The sequence below is a fragment of the Nycticebus coucang genome, chromosome 8, assembly GCF_027406575.1.
Source record: "Nycticebus coucang isolate mNycCou1 chromosome 8, mNycCou1.pri, whole genome shotgun sequence".
Classification (NCBI taxonomy): domain Eukaryota; kingdom Metazoa; phylum Chordata; class Mammalia; order Primates; family Lorisidae; genus Nycticebus; species Nycticebus coucang.
Window position 1 is genome coordinate 125232215 of NC_069787.1, and position 17581 is coordinate 125249795.

The following is a 17581-nucleotide window of genomic DNA, read 5'->3' on the forward strand; positions in this document are numbered from 1 at the left end:
AGTCGATTGATAATGATGTGCTGTCGATAAGGGGGTTGGGGGCACTTACAAAATCTGGGACTTACAAGAGTTAGAACAATACTCAGTTTTACTTTTCTCCATTCACATCTAAGGCTAGAGGTATAGGAAAAACCCATTTCTTTTCTCCTAGCCAACATATGCCCCGGTCTTTGGCATAGTCCTCATGGTATTGGGAATGACATCTATTCTTTAGTTCTGAAGCAGTGATTGTGCAGTAAGATGGGTCTTAATTTATATGTGTATTTCAGTTCTTTGCCCATTCTTTCCTCAGGGCTTATTCATTTGGGGCTGTGGGTTTATAAGCTTGTATTTCCTTACACAATTACATCGCTCTCTTAGCCCTGAGTGTAAAAATAGTAATCCCCCCTCAAAAATTTATGGAAAAATTATATAATCTCCATACTTGTCTGAGCTATCTTTGCTATAGAGCTCTTCCAGGCACTTCCTACCTTGGCGCTGTCTTGGCTTTATAAGCCCCACTGCTCTGCAGCCTGTCTCCTAGGGCAGTGTTAGGATTTCTGCTCTTAGTGACTTTTTAAAAATCATTGCTTGTTGCTTTTGTTGCTTCTTTTGCTAGAAAATTATGGGACTCATCAGTGACCACTGAACAGCAGAATTCAAAATCTGCATGAATATTTACATACTTTTCCTTAAGAAAACTCGAATCTGAAGTGTGTAGCAACCTGGAAACCAAATTCCCAATTGCTCCAGTGATTTCGATTTGTGTTAGTTTCAAGGACTCTGATCACTTTTGTTAGTCCTTGTGTAACAGGCCCTAACAAGCAAGTGATTTGCCCTGGTGACCAAGCAAATCATCTGTGTATTCATTTATTATTTATCTAAAACCCAAACATCACAGAGTAAAAAAAATAAAAAGTAAAGCTTACTCAGTGACCATTCTTCTTCTGCACTTTTGTTTGTTAGCTGTCTAAAAGCATATTTATAACAAGGATGTCCCCACTTTCCAACTTGCAGGCTGGCTGAGGAATATTAATGGACAGAGACTGGTGAGAACGAGACAGACATGGCTGCTGTTTCTGTCCCCTAGTATATCCTGGTAGTAAAAATGTGTCATGTGCAACTGGAAGAGAAGGGAAAACACTGACACTGCAACAGTCCTGCCAGACCGGGTGGCACCTTCAGTCCCCGCTACTCGGGAGGCTAAGGCAGGAGGGCTGCTGAGGCCAGGAATTAGAGACCAGCCTGGGCAACATAGCAAGACTCCATCTCTAAAAATAAATAAGTAAATAAAAATTAGCCTGGTGTGGGGGCACAGGCCTATAGTCCCAAATATTTGGAAGGCTGAGGCAAGTAGATGGTTTGACCCTAGGAGTTTGAGGTTGCAGTGAGCTGTGATCATGCCACTACACTCCAGCCTGGGCAACAGAGGTTTCTTTATAAAAAAAAAAATTAACTTTTTTCTTTCTGTTTTTTCATTGTGTTGCTCTAGTCCCCTTGAATTTCCTCTCACACTCATTACAATTAGTTTAAAATTATCTGACACTATTTTCTATACTTTAAAGCAGAGGTTCTCAACCTATGGGTCGCGATCCCTTTGTAACAATGAAAATACATCCTGCATATCAGATATTTACATTATGATCCATAAGAGTAGCAGAATTACAGTTAAGAAGTAGCAACGAAAATAATTTTATGGTTGGGGTCACCACAACATGAAGAACTATATTAAAGGGTCACGGCATTAGGAAGGTTGAGAACCACTGCTTAAAGAAACCTCTTCCTCCTGACTTCTCAAGTAAGGTAAAAGCATCTTGGTGAGGATACGGTCATCTTAGTAGATAAGAGACCAAGAGAGGTGGAGATAAGCTTCTGTCAAGCAAAAGGACTCTGCCGTATCCTGACTTGTTACATAGCAACAATCAAATAGATGATAATTTATATTAAACAGCATTCTACAAGGGGAAAGAAATATGTTCATTTTTATAAGTCAAAAAAAAAAAAGTTTTACAAGTGGCCTTTGAAGGCACACCCAAGGATTTGTTGTTGGCATTCAAAGTGCTGACTTAAATCCTGCACTTGGAAGATACTCACTGGTATTCACCCAGGGGTGACTCCATGAAGAAAATGAATTTTTAAAGTTGGTATTCTGATTGGTTCAGCTTGCCTCTCAAAGAAGTTGATTTGTTTACTTTGAAAATGCCCCTCTTACTGCTTTACATCACATTTGCCTGACAGAAGCCCCACACTAGTTAAATCCAACCATTTGTCTACCATACACCCACACAGCAGCGAGTAACAGCTCTCAGTTCATGCCCAAGAGGGCTGCATCGTCCCATGGTTCCCCCCCCCCCCCCGCTCATATCTGGGCACCTGCTGGCTCATCCTCTCTCAGCTGATGGCACTGAGAAGACAGAAGCAGTTAGAATCTCGCTCCACCGAGCTCCCCGCTTGGTATCGTCCCTCCTACCTGCTCTGGACGCTGATCTCTGCTTTCCCTGCAGGTGGATTCTCCCCGTTCCTAAACCTTCTGGATTGATCAGATCCCTCTTGCTTACTCAGAGATAGGAATTCCAACAACTTTCCCTCTCTCCCATGCAATTCCTACTTTGCCCCTCTGCAGGATTCTCATTAACACATAAATAGGCTATTTCCTTTTCCAACTTAAAAATACAACTGAAAGAAACCCTTTTTCAACCCTTTGCTCAGCCATCCTCTCCAGCTATAATCCCCTTTCCTTTTATTCCCTTTTATAACTAAATTTCTTGAAGGAGATGGAATTTCCTCTTTCTCTCCTCCCATCCTGTCCTAAAGGCTTTTGCCCCGCTGTGTCCGTGGGATAGCTCTTCCAATTGCTAAACTGAATGGGCAATCTCAGTCCTCATCTTACTTGAATTTCCAGCAGCATTTGATACTGTCAGGCAACCTGCATCCTTGAAACACTTTCTTTTCCCATATCTCCAGCCTCTAAAGTTAGAAGTGTTCCCGTATTCAGTCCTTACATAACTTACTTTCTTTGTCTACACTAATGACCCATGATCTCATCCAGACTTGTGGCTTTTAATGCCAGCTATATAGTGATGACTCTAGCGCAGACTTCTCTCCTGAACTTCAGACTATCATGTCCAGAGCACAAGCATGCCCCAAATCCTGATAATTTTTCCTCAGTTTGCTCCTTTTATATATAGTCTTTCTAATCTGCATGAGAAAGCTTTATCCTTCCAGTTACTCAGGCCAAAATCCTAAGACTCATCCTTAGCTTTTCTTCTGTGATATCCACAGCCAACCTATGAGCAAATCTATCAGTCTGTCAGAATCCAGACACTTCTCACTGCCTCCTTTGCTACCACTCTGGTCCGGGCCACTACCAGGCCTCACCTGGGTCATAGCAACGTTTCACTGATCCTCCTGCCTCCTCCCTTGTCTCTTAACACAGCAGCAAGAACGGTCCTGCTCTGTTAAGTCAGATCAGTCACTCCTCTGCTATAGCAGGTAATCTGCATGAGAAAGCTTTATCCTTCCAGTTACTCAGGCCAAAATCCTAAGACTCATCCTTAGCTTTTCTTCTGTGATATCCACAGCCAACCTATGAGCAAATCTATCAGTCTGTCAGAATCCAGACACTTCTCACTGCCTCCTTTGCTACCACTCTGGTCCGGGCCACTACCAGGCCTCACCTGGGTCATAGCAACGTTTCACTGATCCTCCTGCCTCCTCCCTTGTCTCTTAACACAGCAGCAAGAACGGTCCTGCTCTGTTAAGTCAGATCAGTCACTCCTCTGCTATAGCAGGTAAGACAGAGAAAGATAAGGCCCTCATGATGGCCTCCCGGGCCTCATGTGAACTGAGGCCTCCTTCTTGCCCTCCTTTTAATCTCATCTCCTGGCACACTAGCCTCCCTGCTGTTTCTCCCACACGTCGGCCAGATGGCTGCCTTGATTCCCCGCCGGACATTCTCTTCCCTTATGGCAGCAGGGCTTACCCCGTTTGCCTTTGGCTTCTGCATCAATGTTACCTCTATTCAAATCAGCCTCACTGCCGACTGCGTAAGTAGTGGATCTCAGCACCCTACATTCTCTTTCCCGTACTGTAGTTTTTGTAGCACTTACCGGCATTCATTTGATTTATATTTACTTGTTCATTAACTCACTTTTCTTCTCTCACTAGAATTAATTTAAGTGTTCACTGCTATATTCCTAGTCACTAAAACAACACCCAGCCCATTGCAGGCACTCGGGTATTTGCTGAATGAGTGAAATGTGATTAAAACTCGTGCCATACAATTGGAAATCCACATTCATTCAGTGTAAGAATGCTGCACGGGCCATGTCTCTCGTGGCACAGGTGAATTTTCAGTTTTCCTTACCCACTGCTTCACGCCAGTGAGCTGGGCCAAGTAGTAGTGCAGAGACTGGGTTGTCTTTTCCCACATCACGTACGAGCTGCCAAGAAAAGCCAGATCCCAGACGGGCCTCAGAGAGGGGTCAATGTGTCCGTGACTGTCTGAGAAGGAGGGAGGAAAGAACGTTCATTAATATAAATGCTGTCAAAGGCATTTTTCCAGGCAAAATTTCAATAATGACGTAGGGTGTGAACACAGTTATATCTCTCTGTTACAGCAAAGCCTTGAACCAGACATGTAATCTGTTTGTGTCTATTTCTAGGTTAGTACTGGGATTTAGGGGGGCTGTCCAGAAAGTATCCAGCCATGCATAATAGGAAAAGTAGGGACACACGTGGCTGGACACTTTCTGGACAGCACTTGCATATGCTTCATTCAATTTGCCACTCTGAGGAAATCTGTTATAAACAGTGTGCTGAGTATGTGGTGCACTGTATACATGCACAGTAATGCTGTAGGAAGACAAGGCCCAGCGGAGAGGAAGAGCACCCAAACACCACGTTTATAAGAGGAAGGGCTTTAGTCACCAGCCGGGAGCTTACGGCATAGAAGAATTCCAAATGGCCACGCTCCCCGACTGCCTTGGTCTTCCCCTTTTTATTGACAGTCAAAAAGTTCCACCTCACAGGTACCCTTCTCATTGGCCAGTTTGAATCAAGTGGGAGATGCTATTCCCGTCCCCACAGAACTACAGGATTTCATAGAACTTGGAAATTTCCAAGTTTCAGGAAGTTGACAAATTCCCAAGAGCTGAGTCACCGTAGAGAGGCCCCTGCAGGTGTATCCTTGTGGTCTCCTTGAGCAGACCTGTTCTTCTAGACCTCACCCTTCTCGGGGATCCTCTCTCATTCCTCCCTTTTGAGACTCCAATACATTTTAATTTGGGGTCTCAATATCAGCTTGTTTCTGCAGGTGCCAATATTAATTACTTTTCAGCACTGAGGTTTTAGGGACTGTGACTCTTCTTGGGTTCTCTACTCAGGCCTTAATAGTACCATGGTGGTGGGCTAATACACATACAAGTTTTTACTTTTCCCTGTGACAGTAAGAGTTACGATGATATTTAAAGTTAATCTCAAGTCTTGTCAGTTGAGAGTATTTTTAATTATGTTGAAAGAATCAGTCCGTGGTCTCCATGTTCCCTTTTGGTTTGGCTCACCAGTCCAAGAATGCCATGGTCTCTGCTTCCTCATCTGCCCTTGTCTAACCATTGGCCTTAAAGCTAGTCGATGTGTTGGCAGCGTCTCTATTACTTGCTTTTTACACATGAAGTGATCAGTTGGATTTTTCCTATGGCATTGTTTTTGGACCTAAAATCTTTTAAATTCAGCATTTTTTAAAAACCCTATTTAATATCAGACACTGCTGGAGGTGGGGATTCAATGGTTAGTGATAATCTTTTGTGATTTTAGGAACTCAAGTTTTTCTGAGTCTTTAATTTATGGGACAATTGTCCATGGACCATCATTTTGCACAATTTTGCAGAGCTGTATTAAGTCTGTGTTCATAGTCTGTATTAAGGCCGAATAATGGCACAGTGCATGAGGAATCCCGACAAGCTTATTGGGTAACCCATCCTTCTTGGTAAAGTCATCTTCAGCCTCAGTTGGATTTTATATTGGTAGAAGTTGACTTGGCTGGGTTATTCTAGCAGGCAATTCAATTCACTCACTGCCTTGTGCTGTGGGGATACAAAGATGGGCCCCCATCCTCCACATGTTGACAGTACAGAGATGCAGCTGACACTGCTAAGAGGGGAGAATCAGAGAGCTGAGGGAGAACAGGGGAGGGGGGAGGATCAGAGAGCTGAGGGAGAACAGGGGAGGGGGGAGGATCAGAGAGCTGAGGGAGAACAGGGGAGGGGGGAGGATCAGAGAGCTGAGGGAGAACGGGAGGGGGGAGGATCAGAGAGCTGAGGGAGAACAGGGGAGGGGGGAGGATCAGAGAGCTGAGGGAGAACAGGGGAGGGGGGAGGATCAGAGAGCTGAGGGAGAACAGGGGAGGGGGGAGGATCAGAGAGCTGAGGGAGAACAGGGGAGGGGGGAGGATCAGAGAGCTGAGGGAGAACAGGGGAGGGGGGAGGATCAGAGAGCTGAGGGAGAACAGGGGAGGGGGGAGGATCAGAGAGCTGAGGGAGAACAGGGGAGGGGGGAGGATCAGAGAGCTGAGGGAGAACAGGGGAGGGGGGAGGATCAGAGAGCTGAGGGAGAACAGGGGAGGGGGTAGGATCAGAGAGCTGAGGGAGAACAGGGGAGGGGGTAGGATCAGAGAGCTGAGGGAGAACAGGGGAGGGGGTAGGATCAGAGAGCTGAGGGAGAACAGGGGAGGGGGGAGGATCAGAGAGCTGAGGGAGAACAGGGGAGGGGGGAGGATCAGAGAGCTGAGGGAGAACAGGGGAGGGGGGAGGATCAGAGAGCTGAGGGAGAACAGGGGAGGGGGAGGATCAGAGAGCTGAGGGAGAACAGGGGAGGGGGAGGATCAGAGAGCTGAGGGAGAACAGGGGAGGGGGGAGGATCAGAGAGCTGAGGGAGAACAGGGGAGGGGGGGATCAGAGAGCTGAGGGAGAACAGGGGAGGGGGGAGGATCAGAGAGCTGAGGGAGAACAGGGGAGGGGGGGATCAGAGAGCTGAGGGAGAACAGGGGAGGGGGGAGGATCAGAGAGCTGAGGGAGAACAGGGGAGGGGGGAGGATCAGAGAGCTGAGGGAGAACAGGGGAGGGGGGAGGATCAGAGAGCTGAGGGAGAACAGGGGAGGGGGGGATCAGAGAGCTGAGGGAGAACAGAGGAGGGGGGAGGATCAGAGAGCTGAGGGAGAACAGGGGAGTGGGGATCAGAGAGCTGAGGGAGAACAGGGGAGGGGGGGATCAGAGAGCTGAGGGAGAACAGGGGAGGGGGGAGGATCAGAGAGCTGAGGGAGAACAGGGGAGGGGGGAGGATCAGAGAGCTGAGGGAGAACAGGGGAGGGGGAGGATCAGAGAGCTGAGGGAGAACAGGGGAGGGGGGAGGATCAGAGAGCTGAGGGAGAACAGGGGAGGGGGGAGGATCAGAGAGCTGAGGGAGAACAGGGGAGGGGGGGATCAGAGAGCTGAGGGAGAACAGGGGAGGGGGGAGGATCAGAGAGCTGAGGGAGAACAGGGGAGGGGGGAGGATCAGAGAGCTGAGGGAGAACAGGGGAGGGGGAGGATCAGAGAGCTGAGGGAGAACAGGGGAGGGGGGAGGATCAGAGAGCTGAGGGAGAACAGGGGAGGGGGGGATCAGAGAGCTGAGGGAGAACAGGGGAGGGGGGAGGATCAGAGAGCTGAGGGAGAACAGGGGAGGGGGGGATCAGAGAGCTGAGGGAGAACAGGGGAGGGGGGAGGATCAGAGAGCTGAGGGAGAACAGGGGAGGGGGGAGGATCAGAGAGCTGAGGGAGAACAGGGGAGGGGGGGATCAGAGAATTGAGGGAGAACAGAGGAGGGGGGAGGATCAGAGAGCTGAGGGAGAACAGGGGAGTGGGGATCAGAGAGCTGAGGGAGAACAGGGGAGGGGGGATCAGAGAGCTGAGGGAGAACAGGGGAGGGGGGAGGATCAGAGAGCTGAGGGAGAACAGGGGAGGGGGGAGGATCAGAGAGCTGAGGGAGAACAGGGGAGGGGGAGGATCAGAGAGCTGAGGGAGAACAGGGGAGGGGGGGATCAGAGAGCTGAGGGAGAACAGGGGAGGGGGGAGGATCAGAGAGCTGAGGGAGAACAGGGGAGGGGGGGATCAGAGAGCTGAGGGAGAACAGAGGAGGGGGGAGGATCAGAGAGCTGAGGGAGAACAGGGGAGGGGGGAGGATCAGAGAGCTGAGGGAGAACAGGGGAGGGGGGGATCAGAGAGCTGAGGGAGAACAGGGGAGGGGGAGGATCAGAGAGCTGAGGGAGAACAGGGGAGGGGGGGATCAGAGAGCTGAGGGAGAACAGGGGAGGGGGGAGGATCAGAGAGCTGAGGGAGAACAGGGGAGGGGGGAGGATCAGAGAGCTGAGGGAGAACAGGGGAGTGGGGATCAGAGAGCTGAGGGAGAACAGAGGAGGGGGGAGGATCAGAGAGCTGAGGGAGAACAGGGGAGTGGGGATCAGAGAGCTGAGGGAGAACAGGGGAGGGGGGGATCAGAGAGCGGAGGGAGAACAGGGGAGGGGGGAGGATCAGAGAGCTGAGGGAGAACAGGGGAGGGGGGAGGATCAGAGAGCTGAGGGAGAACAGGGGAGGGGGAGGATCAGAGAGCTGAGGGAGAACAGGGGAGGGGGGAGGATCAGAGAGCTGAGGGAGAACAGGGGAGGGGGGATCAGAGAGCTGAGGGAGAACAGGGGAGGGGGGAGGATCAGAGAGCTGAGGGAGAACAGGGGAGGGGTGAGGATCAGAGAGCTGAGGGAGAACAGGGGAGGGGGGAGGATCAGAGAGCTGAGGGAGAACAGGGGAGGGGGGAGGATCAGAGAGCTGAGGGAGAACAGGGGAGGGGGGAGGATCAGAGAGCTGAGGGAGAACAGGGGAGGGGGAGGATCAGAGAGCTGAGGGAGAACAGGGGAGGGGGGGATCAGAGAGCTGAGGGAGAACAGGGGAGGGGGGGATCAGAGAGCTGAGGGAGAACAGGGGAGGGGGGAGGATCAGAGAGCTGAGGGAGAACAGGGGAGGGGGGAGGATCAGAGAGCTGAGGGAGAACAGGGGAGGGGGGAGGATCAGAGAGCTGAGGGAGAACAGGGGAGGGGGAGGATCAGAGAGCTGAGGGAGAACAGGGGAGGGGGGGATCAGAGAGCTGAGGGAGAACAGGGGAGGGGGGGATCAGAGAGCTGAGGGAGAACAGGGGAGGGGGGAGGATCAGAGAGCTGAGGGAGAACAGGGGAGGGGGGAGGATCAGAGAGCTGAGGGAGAACTGGGGAGGGGGAGGATCAGAGAGCTGAGGGAGAACAGGGGAGGGGGGAGGATCAGAGAGCTGAGGGAGAACAGGGGAGGGGGGGATCAGAGAGCTGAGGGAGAACAGGGGAGGGGGGAGGATCAGAGAGCTGAGGGAGAACAGGGGAGGGGGGGATCAGAGAGCTGAGGGAGAACAGGGGAGGGGGGAGGATCAGAGAGCTGAGGGAGAACAGGGGAGGGGGGAGGATCAGAGAGCTGAGGGAGAACAGGGGAGGGGGAGGATCAGAGAGCTGAGGGAGAACAGGGGAGGGGGGATTTCTTTGGGCTGGAGAGGTTTGGGAAAGGTTCACAGACCTGAGATTTTTGCTAAGCCCTGAATTCCTGCCACGTCTGTGGGGGTGGGAGTGGGGGCACAGGAAGAGAGTGAGCTCACGAAGATAGGAAGGCCCTGGGCGGGTCCAGGCTCAGGGGCCGGTCCTGATAGGCTATAAACTATTAACATATCTGCACCAGACCATGCCCGGCCTGTGTGCGGTGCAGGGTGGGCATGGAGGTCGATTCAGCAGTAAGTGTGAGCAGATGACTCTCACTGCTGGTGCTGGACAGACAGAGGGGGAGACTGAGACCTGAGGGACTGGGTGGGGGACTGTTCAGTGGTCTCAGGGAGAAGGAGGACCAGCATGGAGGGAGGGGCACTGGGTTCAGAGAAGACCAGATGGGTCCACCCAGGACTCAGGACATAGGCTTGATAGGAAACGGCAAGTTATTAAATGTTAGGGGATGAGTTAACAACCATGGTCTCTGACCAGCTTTAGAATAGTAATACATGTACTATGAAGTAAATGAAGCCCAGAATGTGTAGGCCTTTGAGGTGAAAATAAGTTAAGTTTGGTATTAACTGTATTAAATGCAGTGTCAAGAAAGCCCTGATGTAAAGTGTGACAAGATTGACACATAAGACTATGGGCTGGGTGATCTGGGTGGTCCCCGGTGACCCAGGGTACAGCAGTTCTAATTATGAACAGAGAGTAGAAGTCACACAGGAAGAGGCTGAGGATGAGGCAGTGTGTATAGAATTCTATTTGAAGAACAGAAGAGAACATGGGATGATGGTTCTAGGACTTGATCAGCAGAGCTCTGACCTTGACCATCCTCAGGGACAACGGAAGGAACTGGTTGACAGAGGCTTTCAAAAGTAGGAAGGACATTGAAGAATGTCATAGAAGAAGCCAGAGAAGCTAGAATCAAGGGCACTACGTGTAAATGAAAAGGAGTCTTAGAAGAAAGGAGAGGGTTGGGAAGATTAGAAACTTCTTGATGTGGAAAGAAATTGCAGAATCTACTGTCTCTATCTCAGCAAAACAGGATCAAGACTCTCCCTCAAGGTGTGTGCTGCCAGGCCATGCTCTGGGCCGTGAAGAAGTAGACAAGCTTTAACGCTCGTGGAGCATAATAAGAGACTTAGAAATGAATAATGAGCAAACTTAGGGCCCAGCAGTAGAGGAATATTTTTTAGAAGAAACAACCTGTTGAGAATAAACCAAAAAGGTGTTTGTTTTCCTGCACTGTCATCATTCATGGTTGCATGGTTCATCTAAGTGGGGGTTTGTTGTTGTTGTTGTTTCATAATGCTTTCCTGTTAATTAATATCCAAGTGCCTTCAAGTGTAGAACTGAGCAATTTTAGCCTCTGCATTGGTCTTTTGTAGGTCTTTGCCTTCACCTGGTAATGCTGTTTTTCTGCCAGCAGACGTTAAGTAGTCCACAGAGGGCCATGACTCAGATGTCCACTCTTGGGCAGTGTCAGTATGCATGAGTGAGTTTGTTGTTCCTCCCTAGTATGAGCAGTGGAACCATAAGGATTTCAGAACATTATGCAAGGATGAACATTATTCAACATCTTGATAGAAACATGTTTCTTGTTATACTTTTTTTTTCTTGAGGCAGAGTCTCAAGCTGTCGCCCTGGGTAGAGTGTCATGGTGTCATAGCTCACAGCAACCTCCAATGATACTCTTGCCTCAGTTTTTCTATTGCAGTAAAGATGGGGTCTTGCTTTTGCTCAGGCTGGTCTTGAACTCGTGAGCTCCAGCTATCCACTTGCCTCAGCCTCCCAGGTGCTAGGATTACAGATGTGAGCCCCTGCACCCAGCGTTTCTTGTTATACTTTAAGAGGTTTCTCATCCTGCCTCTGTCCGTTGACTGAAAACTTCCTTTGTCCAACTCATTGTCATGCATTCCATCTCCCAGTGCTTCTGTGGGTGTAGATTTGTGGGATCAGAGCCCTTTACCCCAGACAATAACTGAGTTACGCTAAACACTGAAGAGTGAGGACGTCTGAAGGGACATGTGCTTGCCACACCGCCATGGTATTACTTGGGCAGAGGGGACGTGAGCTGACTAGGCCCACAGGCCCTCAGTCTTTTCCACCATGCGCTGTTGGCTGGAGTTTGTCTATAGCAAGCTTATGAATTCATTAGAAGAAGTGAAATTTTTACTCATAATAAAAACCAGACAACTTTTTCGGAGGGAGGACAAACAATGGGAAGCAAGGATGTTTTGAAATGGATTAGATCTTTTCGCTGACCAGGCACCCTACAGGGTCCTTGGATTGATAAAATACTGAACAGAATCGGCTGAGATGTGAACTGGCTAAAATTTGCTTTGTTTAAAACCAAATCTTTTCAGTTTTAAGTACCATTTATGGACAGGCAATACATAGCCCCATTAAATGTTTCTTTTGAATTTACTGTGACAGCAAAACTTGTAAGTTTTTTGATGAAAAATTTGTTTCTATTAAAAAGGTTATGTGGGGGAAGTTTTGTAGTAGCTACATTAAGTCAGACTGAGACAGAATGACCGTTACAGGAATACAGGACTTACTAAGTGAACATGGTCCAGTTAAGCTGCACCATTTGAAAGAATCCAAAACCTAGTGATCCTGTTGCAAATATTTAAAAAAAAGATCCTATATGATTTTTAAAATTTGTGTTTTAAGGAGAATAGAGATAAGCCAAGTCTTAACAGAAAAAATCTCTAAGTACTGTAGATTTCTGAGGATTAGTCATTAGCTCATTTACTTCTAGCAGTACTAGGAATAAACAAATCCTCTGCCACGCAAGATTCTAAATTGCCCTTCATAATTCTTTGCCACAGGATTTGATTCTAGTTGTCTATTACATGAGAATCATCCAAGGCTCAGAATTTAAGAAAGACAAGGAATGGATTCCATTTCCAGGTTTTTAAGAACACTCAGTCTGGATAACCTGAGGGAGGGCAGAGACACTGGGATCCGAGTCCACGGGTCCTGTCCTTTGGGGCTGATGGGATCGCCATGTATCTGGGTGGATGAGTGATCCGAGGTGGAGTGTGTAGTGAGCAGCGCCATGGTGGTCAGATGTCACGGCTAATACCCAGTGCAAGTCCAGAGATAACTCTTGTGGCTTTGAAAATTGGATTTTCCAGTAAATGTTCTGAGTCTTAGCTGCTGCCCACACACTCTGATGAGAGCCAGAGCAGATGTGCCCTGCTGCAGTTCAGCTAAGTCACTTCAGAGGGCAGGGCTAGCTCCTAGAGATGGCACCACTGCCCATTAGCTGCTGACCTGGAATGAGACCAGCATGACCCCCCTGCAGTACCCCAGAGGGGCCTGAGGCCGCTAGGGAGCCAGCCCTCTTATCATGAAAACCTCTTGACCTCTGACTTGGAGGCTAAGCTCTTACTCTGCTCCTCATTCTAGGGTAAGATGGGGATGTTAAAGGGTGCAGACAGCTTTTGGTGGCATTAATATATTGTACTAGAAATGAAGAACAAGAAAATGATACCTCTGAGTTTTGTTTGCATACCACAGCCTACAGTTGAATTGAAGTGCCAATTTAGGGATAAAAGTTTAAATAATTGTTCGTTTTCAGAGTTGGTAATTACATACATTCCCTAATATAGAAATTCCAGATACTGATTCATACCAGGAATGCTGACTCCATCCAAGGGGGCTGTAAGTTGCTTCATTTGCTTGTAAAGCAGGTAATCCTCTTGCTCTTGTTTCTTTTTCTCAAGGAGCCGTGTACAAGTTACGTTAATGGCTGGTCTGGGTTTCTGATTCTTGAAAAATACTCGAGCAGAACATTTCCCCAAACCTTCCTCGCCTCCCTAAAGTAAAGATTTTGGAATGAAACAGGATTATATGGGAAGGTTTCTTATCACCCCTTCCTCGCCCCAAGGTAAACAACCACCACCAAGATGGAGAAGAACGCTTTGTTCACATGCCCTGGTATTAGCAGAGGTAGTGGTTTCTGCTTTAGGAGAGTGATTTTTTGCACTCACAGTTAAGTACAATGATGCTTCACTTTTTGCAGTCATTTTACACTCTTTCTTTCTGACTGTGTCCTTATGAAATGATGCTGGGCCTATTCCAAAGGAACATCACCCATATCTGTTGAGCACTTCTTGGCTCAACCCTCTAAGATAGTGGACACTTCCTTCTCTACTGTGGACCAACACAATGCTTAGCTGCCTTCAGGTACCAACTTGAACCGACAGATGACGCTCGCTCCTATTAATAAAAATAACAGTGTCTTCACTGCCTTGTGAATTAGATCTTCTTGTTTCAATTTTAGAGATACTGAAATTGAAAGAAGAACCCACTGCATATCTCACAGCTAGTAAATGGTAAGCCATGACTTGAGCTCACCTCTGTCTGATACCAAAGCCCAGGCTCTGTACTAACTCCATCTCTCCATTCTGAGATCTGATCCAGATGGGACTAATTCAACTACCTAAGTTGTATTTATCTGCATTCGTAACTAAATGTAGATTTACTGAGTATTCTGGGGTCATCCTCATTTACTTTCCAATCCAGAGACATCTGGTGCTTCATGTAGATCTTAGGTGTATGAGCATGATTCATTTCTAGGATTTCTGTGAGCTTCTAGGTCCTTAACCTGACAATAAAAGCTAGGGAACTTAGGCCCAGAAAAATGCACAGATGCTCATACCTTCAACCCTGGGCCTAAGAATTTGAGGAAGTTCATGAGCCACTAGTCCTGGCCCCATCCAAACCCATCCATGGGTCCTGAGTTAAAAGCCCTGTTGCAGAGTGGTTGACTGACCAGTTGAGACAATAGCCTTCTTTGTACTTTTGTGGTGGTTTAAACTAGGTGAAGTCCCAGCTAAAGCAATCACCAAAAGCAAACTTAGAAAAGACCCACAGAGAAACAAATTGTAATCGAAATCAGATCCGTTTAATAAAGACTACTTCTAGAACTAAAAAAACCTGAAAAGTGCTTTCCAGTGGGCAACTTTTCCTCCTGTAAGTGCTAGCTTTGAGTGAGAGGTAGTACGAATTGCAAATTTATTAGAAATGCTAATTATTGATAAAACATAGGAAAAAAGTGAAAGGGCTGGGTGTAGTGGCACACCTGTAATCCTAGTACTTGGGGAGGCTGAGGCAAGAGGAACCCCTTAGGCCAGGGGTTTAAGACCAGCCTAGGCAACAACAACAACAACAAAAAAGATTATTGTGGTATGCACCTATAGTCCCAGCTACTTGGGAGGCTGACTTGGGAGTATCACTTGCGCCCAGGAGTTTGAGGCTATTCTGACACCTCTGTACTCTCAGCTGGATGACAGAGTTGAGACTGTGTCTCAATCAATCAATCAATAAATAAAAAAGGCGAAGGGAGCACCCGAAAGATGCATATCAAAAGGCAGAAGGTGGCTTCTACAGTCCCATTTGATGTCGAAGCCACTTCCAGGAAGAGAAGAAAGAACCTTGTATTTTCCTCTTTTGTTTTCCTTTCTTTTTTTCTCCCCCAAACAGCTCCATGGTGGAATCAGAGTGGTTGCCTAAAGATAAAATAACTCTCCTTCACCTTCTGAAATGGAACGTTTCAATTAGCTAGCTGTGCTCTTACTGTAGCCACAGGATCAAATCCAGAGAAGCATATTGTTGGTCCCAATAATCTAGTAATTGTTTTTCTCTTTAGCTCTAATCAAACACTTACAGTTGGCAACACTAGAAATCAAAGGCACCTTTCTTACATTTTAAGAAAATTTTAATTCTTAGCTTAATATACAAAGGGTATATTGTTGTCATGCTAGAACACATTCCTTAGTACTGGTAAGCATGGGACTGGGGAGGACCTGTGTCCACCTTTGAGGCTCGGGGCCCTGAGACCCTTTAATCCTGGACACTGTCTGCCTGTCTCAGGCTGCTTCTTAGCACGGCACAGAGAACCAGAGTCGGTTTCCTTACTGCCCATGCTCTGCTGGCCCAGCATATCATCTGGCTCTAATTTCTGTATTTAGTTTTCTCTTTATTCTCCTCTGAAAACAGGGAAAGTGAAACTTGGCGAGACATGGGTGGCCTGGTCAGAAATGCAGTGAGGCTGAGGACACCTGTGGCACTCACTGGGCGCACTCTGCTCTGCAGAATGCCTTTCTGTCTGGAAGCTCACGGAGTCAGTTTCATGCTATGCTGGCCTGACAGCCAGAAATGTCACCAGCTGACAGGAAAAGGAATAGGCTGGCATGTGAAAGTGAGTCACTGGAAGGACTCCAAGGTGCTAGGAGGGATGCCACAGGGAGCTGTGAAATTCTCTCCCAGGGGAGGTGACAGTCGGGATGATGGTTTCTGTGCAGCCCTGCATAAGTCCAAAAGGGTGAACTACTTAAATCTCCTCCCTAGTTCTGATCTTCAATTCTTGAGGACAATTAGAAAACAAGGCAAGGAAACAAAACCAAACCAAACCTCCAGGTCACTATATGTTAAGATTCTCACTTTGTTTTTAAAACCATACTCATAGGAGTTGCTAATGGGATGCTTACCTCTGCCTTATAGCGCTCTGTGCTAAACACCAGGTCAACTTTACATCCCTCTTTTGGATTAACCTGAAACAGAGAAACTGAATCTCAGCATAGTGGATGTACCATTAACGTAGTATCCAAGAATCACACTCGTGGGAGAATATGCCATGCAAATGGTAGTGCTTGCATTTATACCTGAATAAAATTGGTGATTTATTTATTTAGAAGGAGAAGATGTGGTCTGATCATACCATCCTACTTGCTAATTTGACACCTACTCACAGAGGGAGATTGCATTCCAGCTAGAAACCCCTTTGTAAGAGCTGATGAAGGAGAAAGGGCCAGGCATGTGGGGTGCTGGCCTGAATTCCTTCATCCCCAGCTCTTCTGCACCTTCTCCACACCTGAGTGCTGGGCTATGTCAGCAAGCCAGACAGGGCAGGCTCACCATCGTGGCCAACCCATGGCCAAAGGAGGGACACGGGCAACAAGTAATCAACACTGTAACACGTAATAAATACCGTGCTTTCTGGGATGGGAGTGGCTGGGCTCGGAAGGGTGATGAGTAACGAGAGAGCAGTGGCCGGGTGTGGCACCCAGGAGGAGACGCTGTCTACGCTGAGATCTAACGGATGGGGAGGAAGCAGCCAGGCCCAGATCTGGCCAGGGCCGCACCCTACAGGCCGAGGGGACCCCAAGTGCAGGTGTGGTGGGGGGGCTTCAGTCTGAGACAGAGGAACTTTCAACATGGAAGCAGTCCTAGTGTTTCTTTCCTTTGCAGCTTTCATGGACAGGCATGCTTCTAAACTTCTTAAATGCAGGTTTCGTTTTGTAAACCTATTGAATTGATGACAATGCCTATTTTTATTGCATACATCGCCGTATCACTGAAGCAAGTTAAACTCTTTAAGAAGAATTTCCTATCATTTTTTTAAAGATGGGAAAATGATTATTTAGTAAAAGCAATATTTCCTAGGGAAGAAAGGGAACTTTCTGTTGTATGGAGCTAAAATAACTTCAAAGGTTTCAATATAGTTAGACTTTGAAAACATCAATTTTCTTTGAATCTGAGCCCAGGAACACTGAAAATTTGGTTCAAATAACAGGGTTGGTTTAAGTAGACGAGGCATCATCCATTCCTGTTACAGAATCTTTAAAATTGCTGGGAAGCTGGAGAAGGGAGGGACGGAATCCTTGTGGTTTCTCAGGCGGAGAGCAGACAGCCCTGCGCTGTGCAGACCCTGCTGGGAGGGCAGGGGGTGCCGAGGGCACTGTGTGCAGACCAGTTTGCTCAGGCTCGTCCCCAACCTTCCAGCAGTATGATTTCACTTTACAAATGTTACCGCAGGTCAATTTACAGTCACCAAGATGCAGAAACAAGCTAAATGCCCATCAACCTATGAATGGATTAATAAGCTGTGGTATAGGTACACCATGGAATACTATTTAGCCACTAAAAAGGTGTTGACTTTACATCTTTTGTATTAACCTGGATGGAGTTGAAACACATTCTTAGTAAAGTATCACCAAA

At 47.7% G+C, this 17581-nt stretch overlaps 1 protein-coding gene across 1 annotated transcript in view; it reads right to left on the reverse strand.

The window, feature by feature from the left end:
• Positions 1–17581, reverse strand: part of RARRES1 (retinoic acid receptor responder 1) — a 34441-nt gene that overhangs the window by 5959 nt on the left and 10901 nt on the right. The window contains exons 2-4 of the mRNA XM_053599152.1: positions 16072–16134; positions 13212–13395; positions 4346–4482 (exon numbers count right to left, since the gene is read on the reverse strand). Of these exons, the coding sequence (XP_053455127.1) occupies positions 4346–4482; positions 13212–13395; positions 16072–16134 (384 nt within the window). The remainder of the gene's footprint in view (positions 1–4345; positions 4483–13211; positions 13396–16071; positions 16135–17581) is intronic.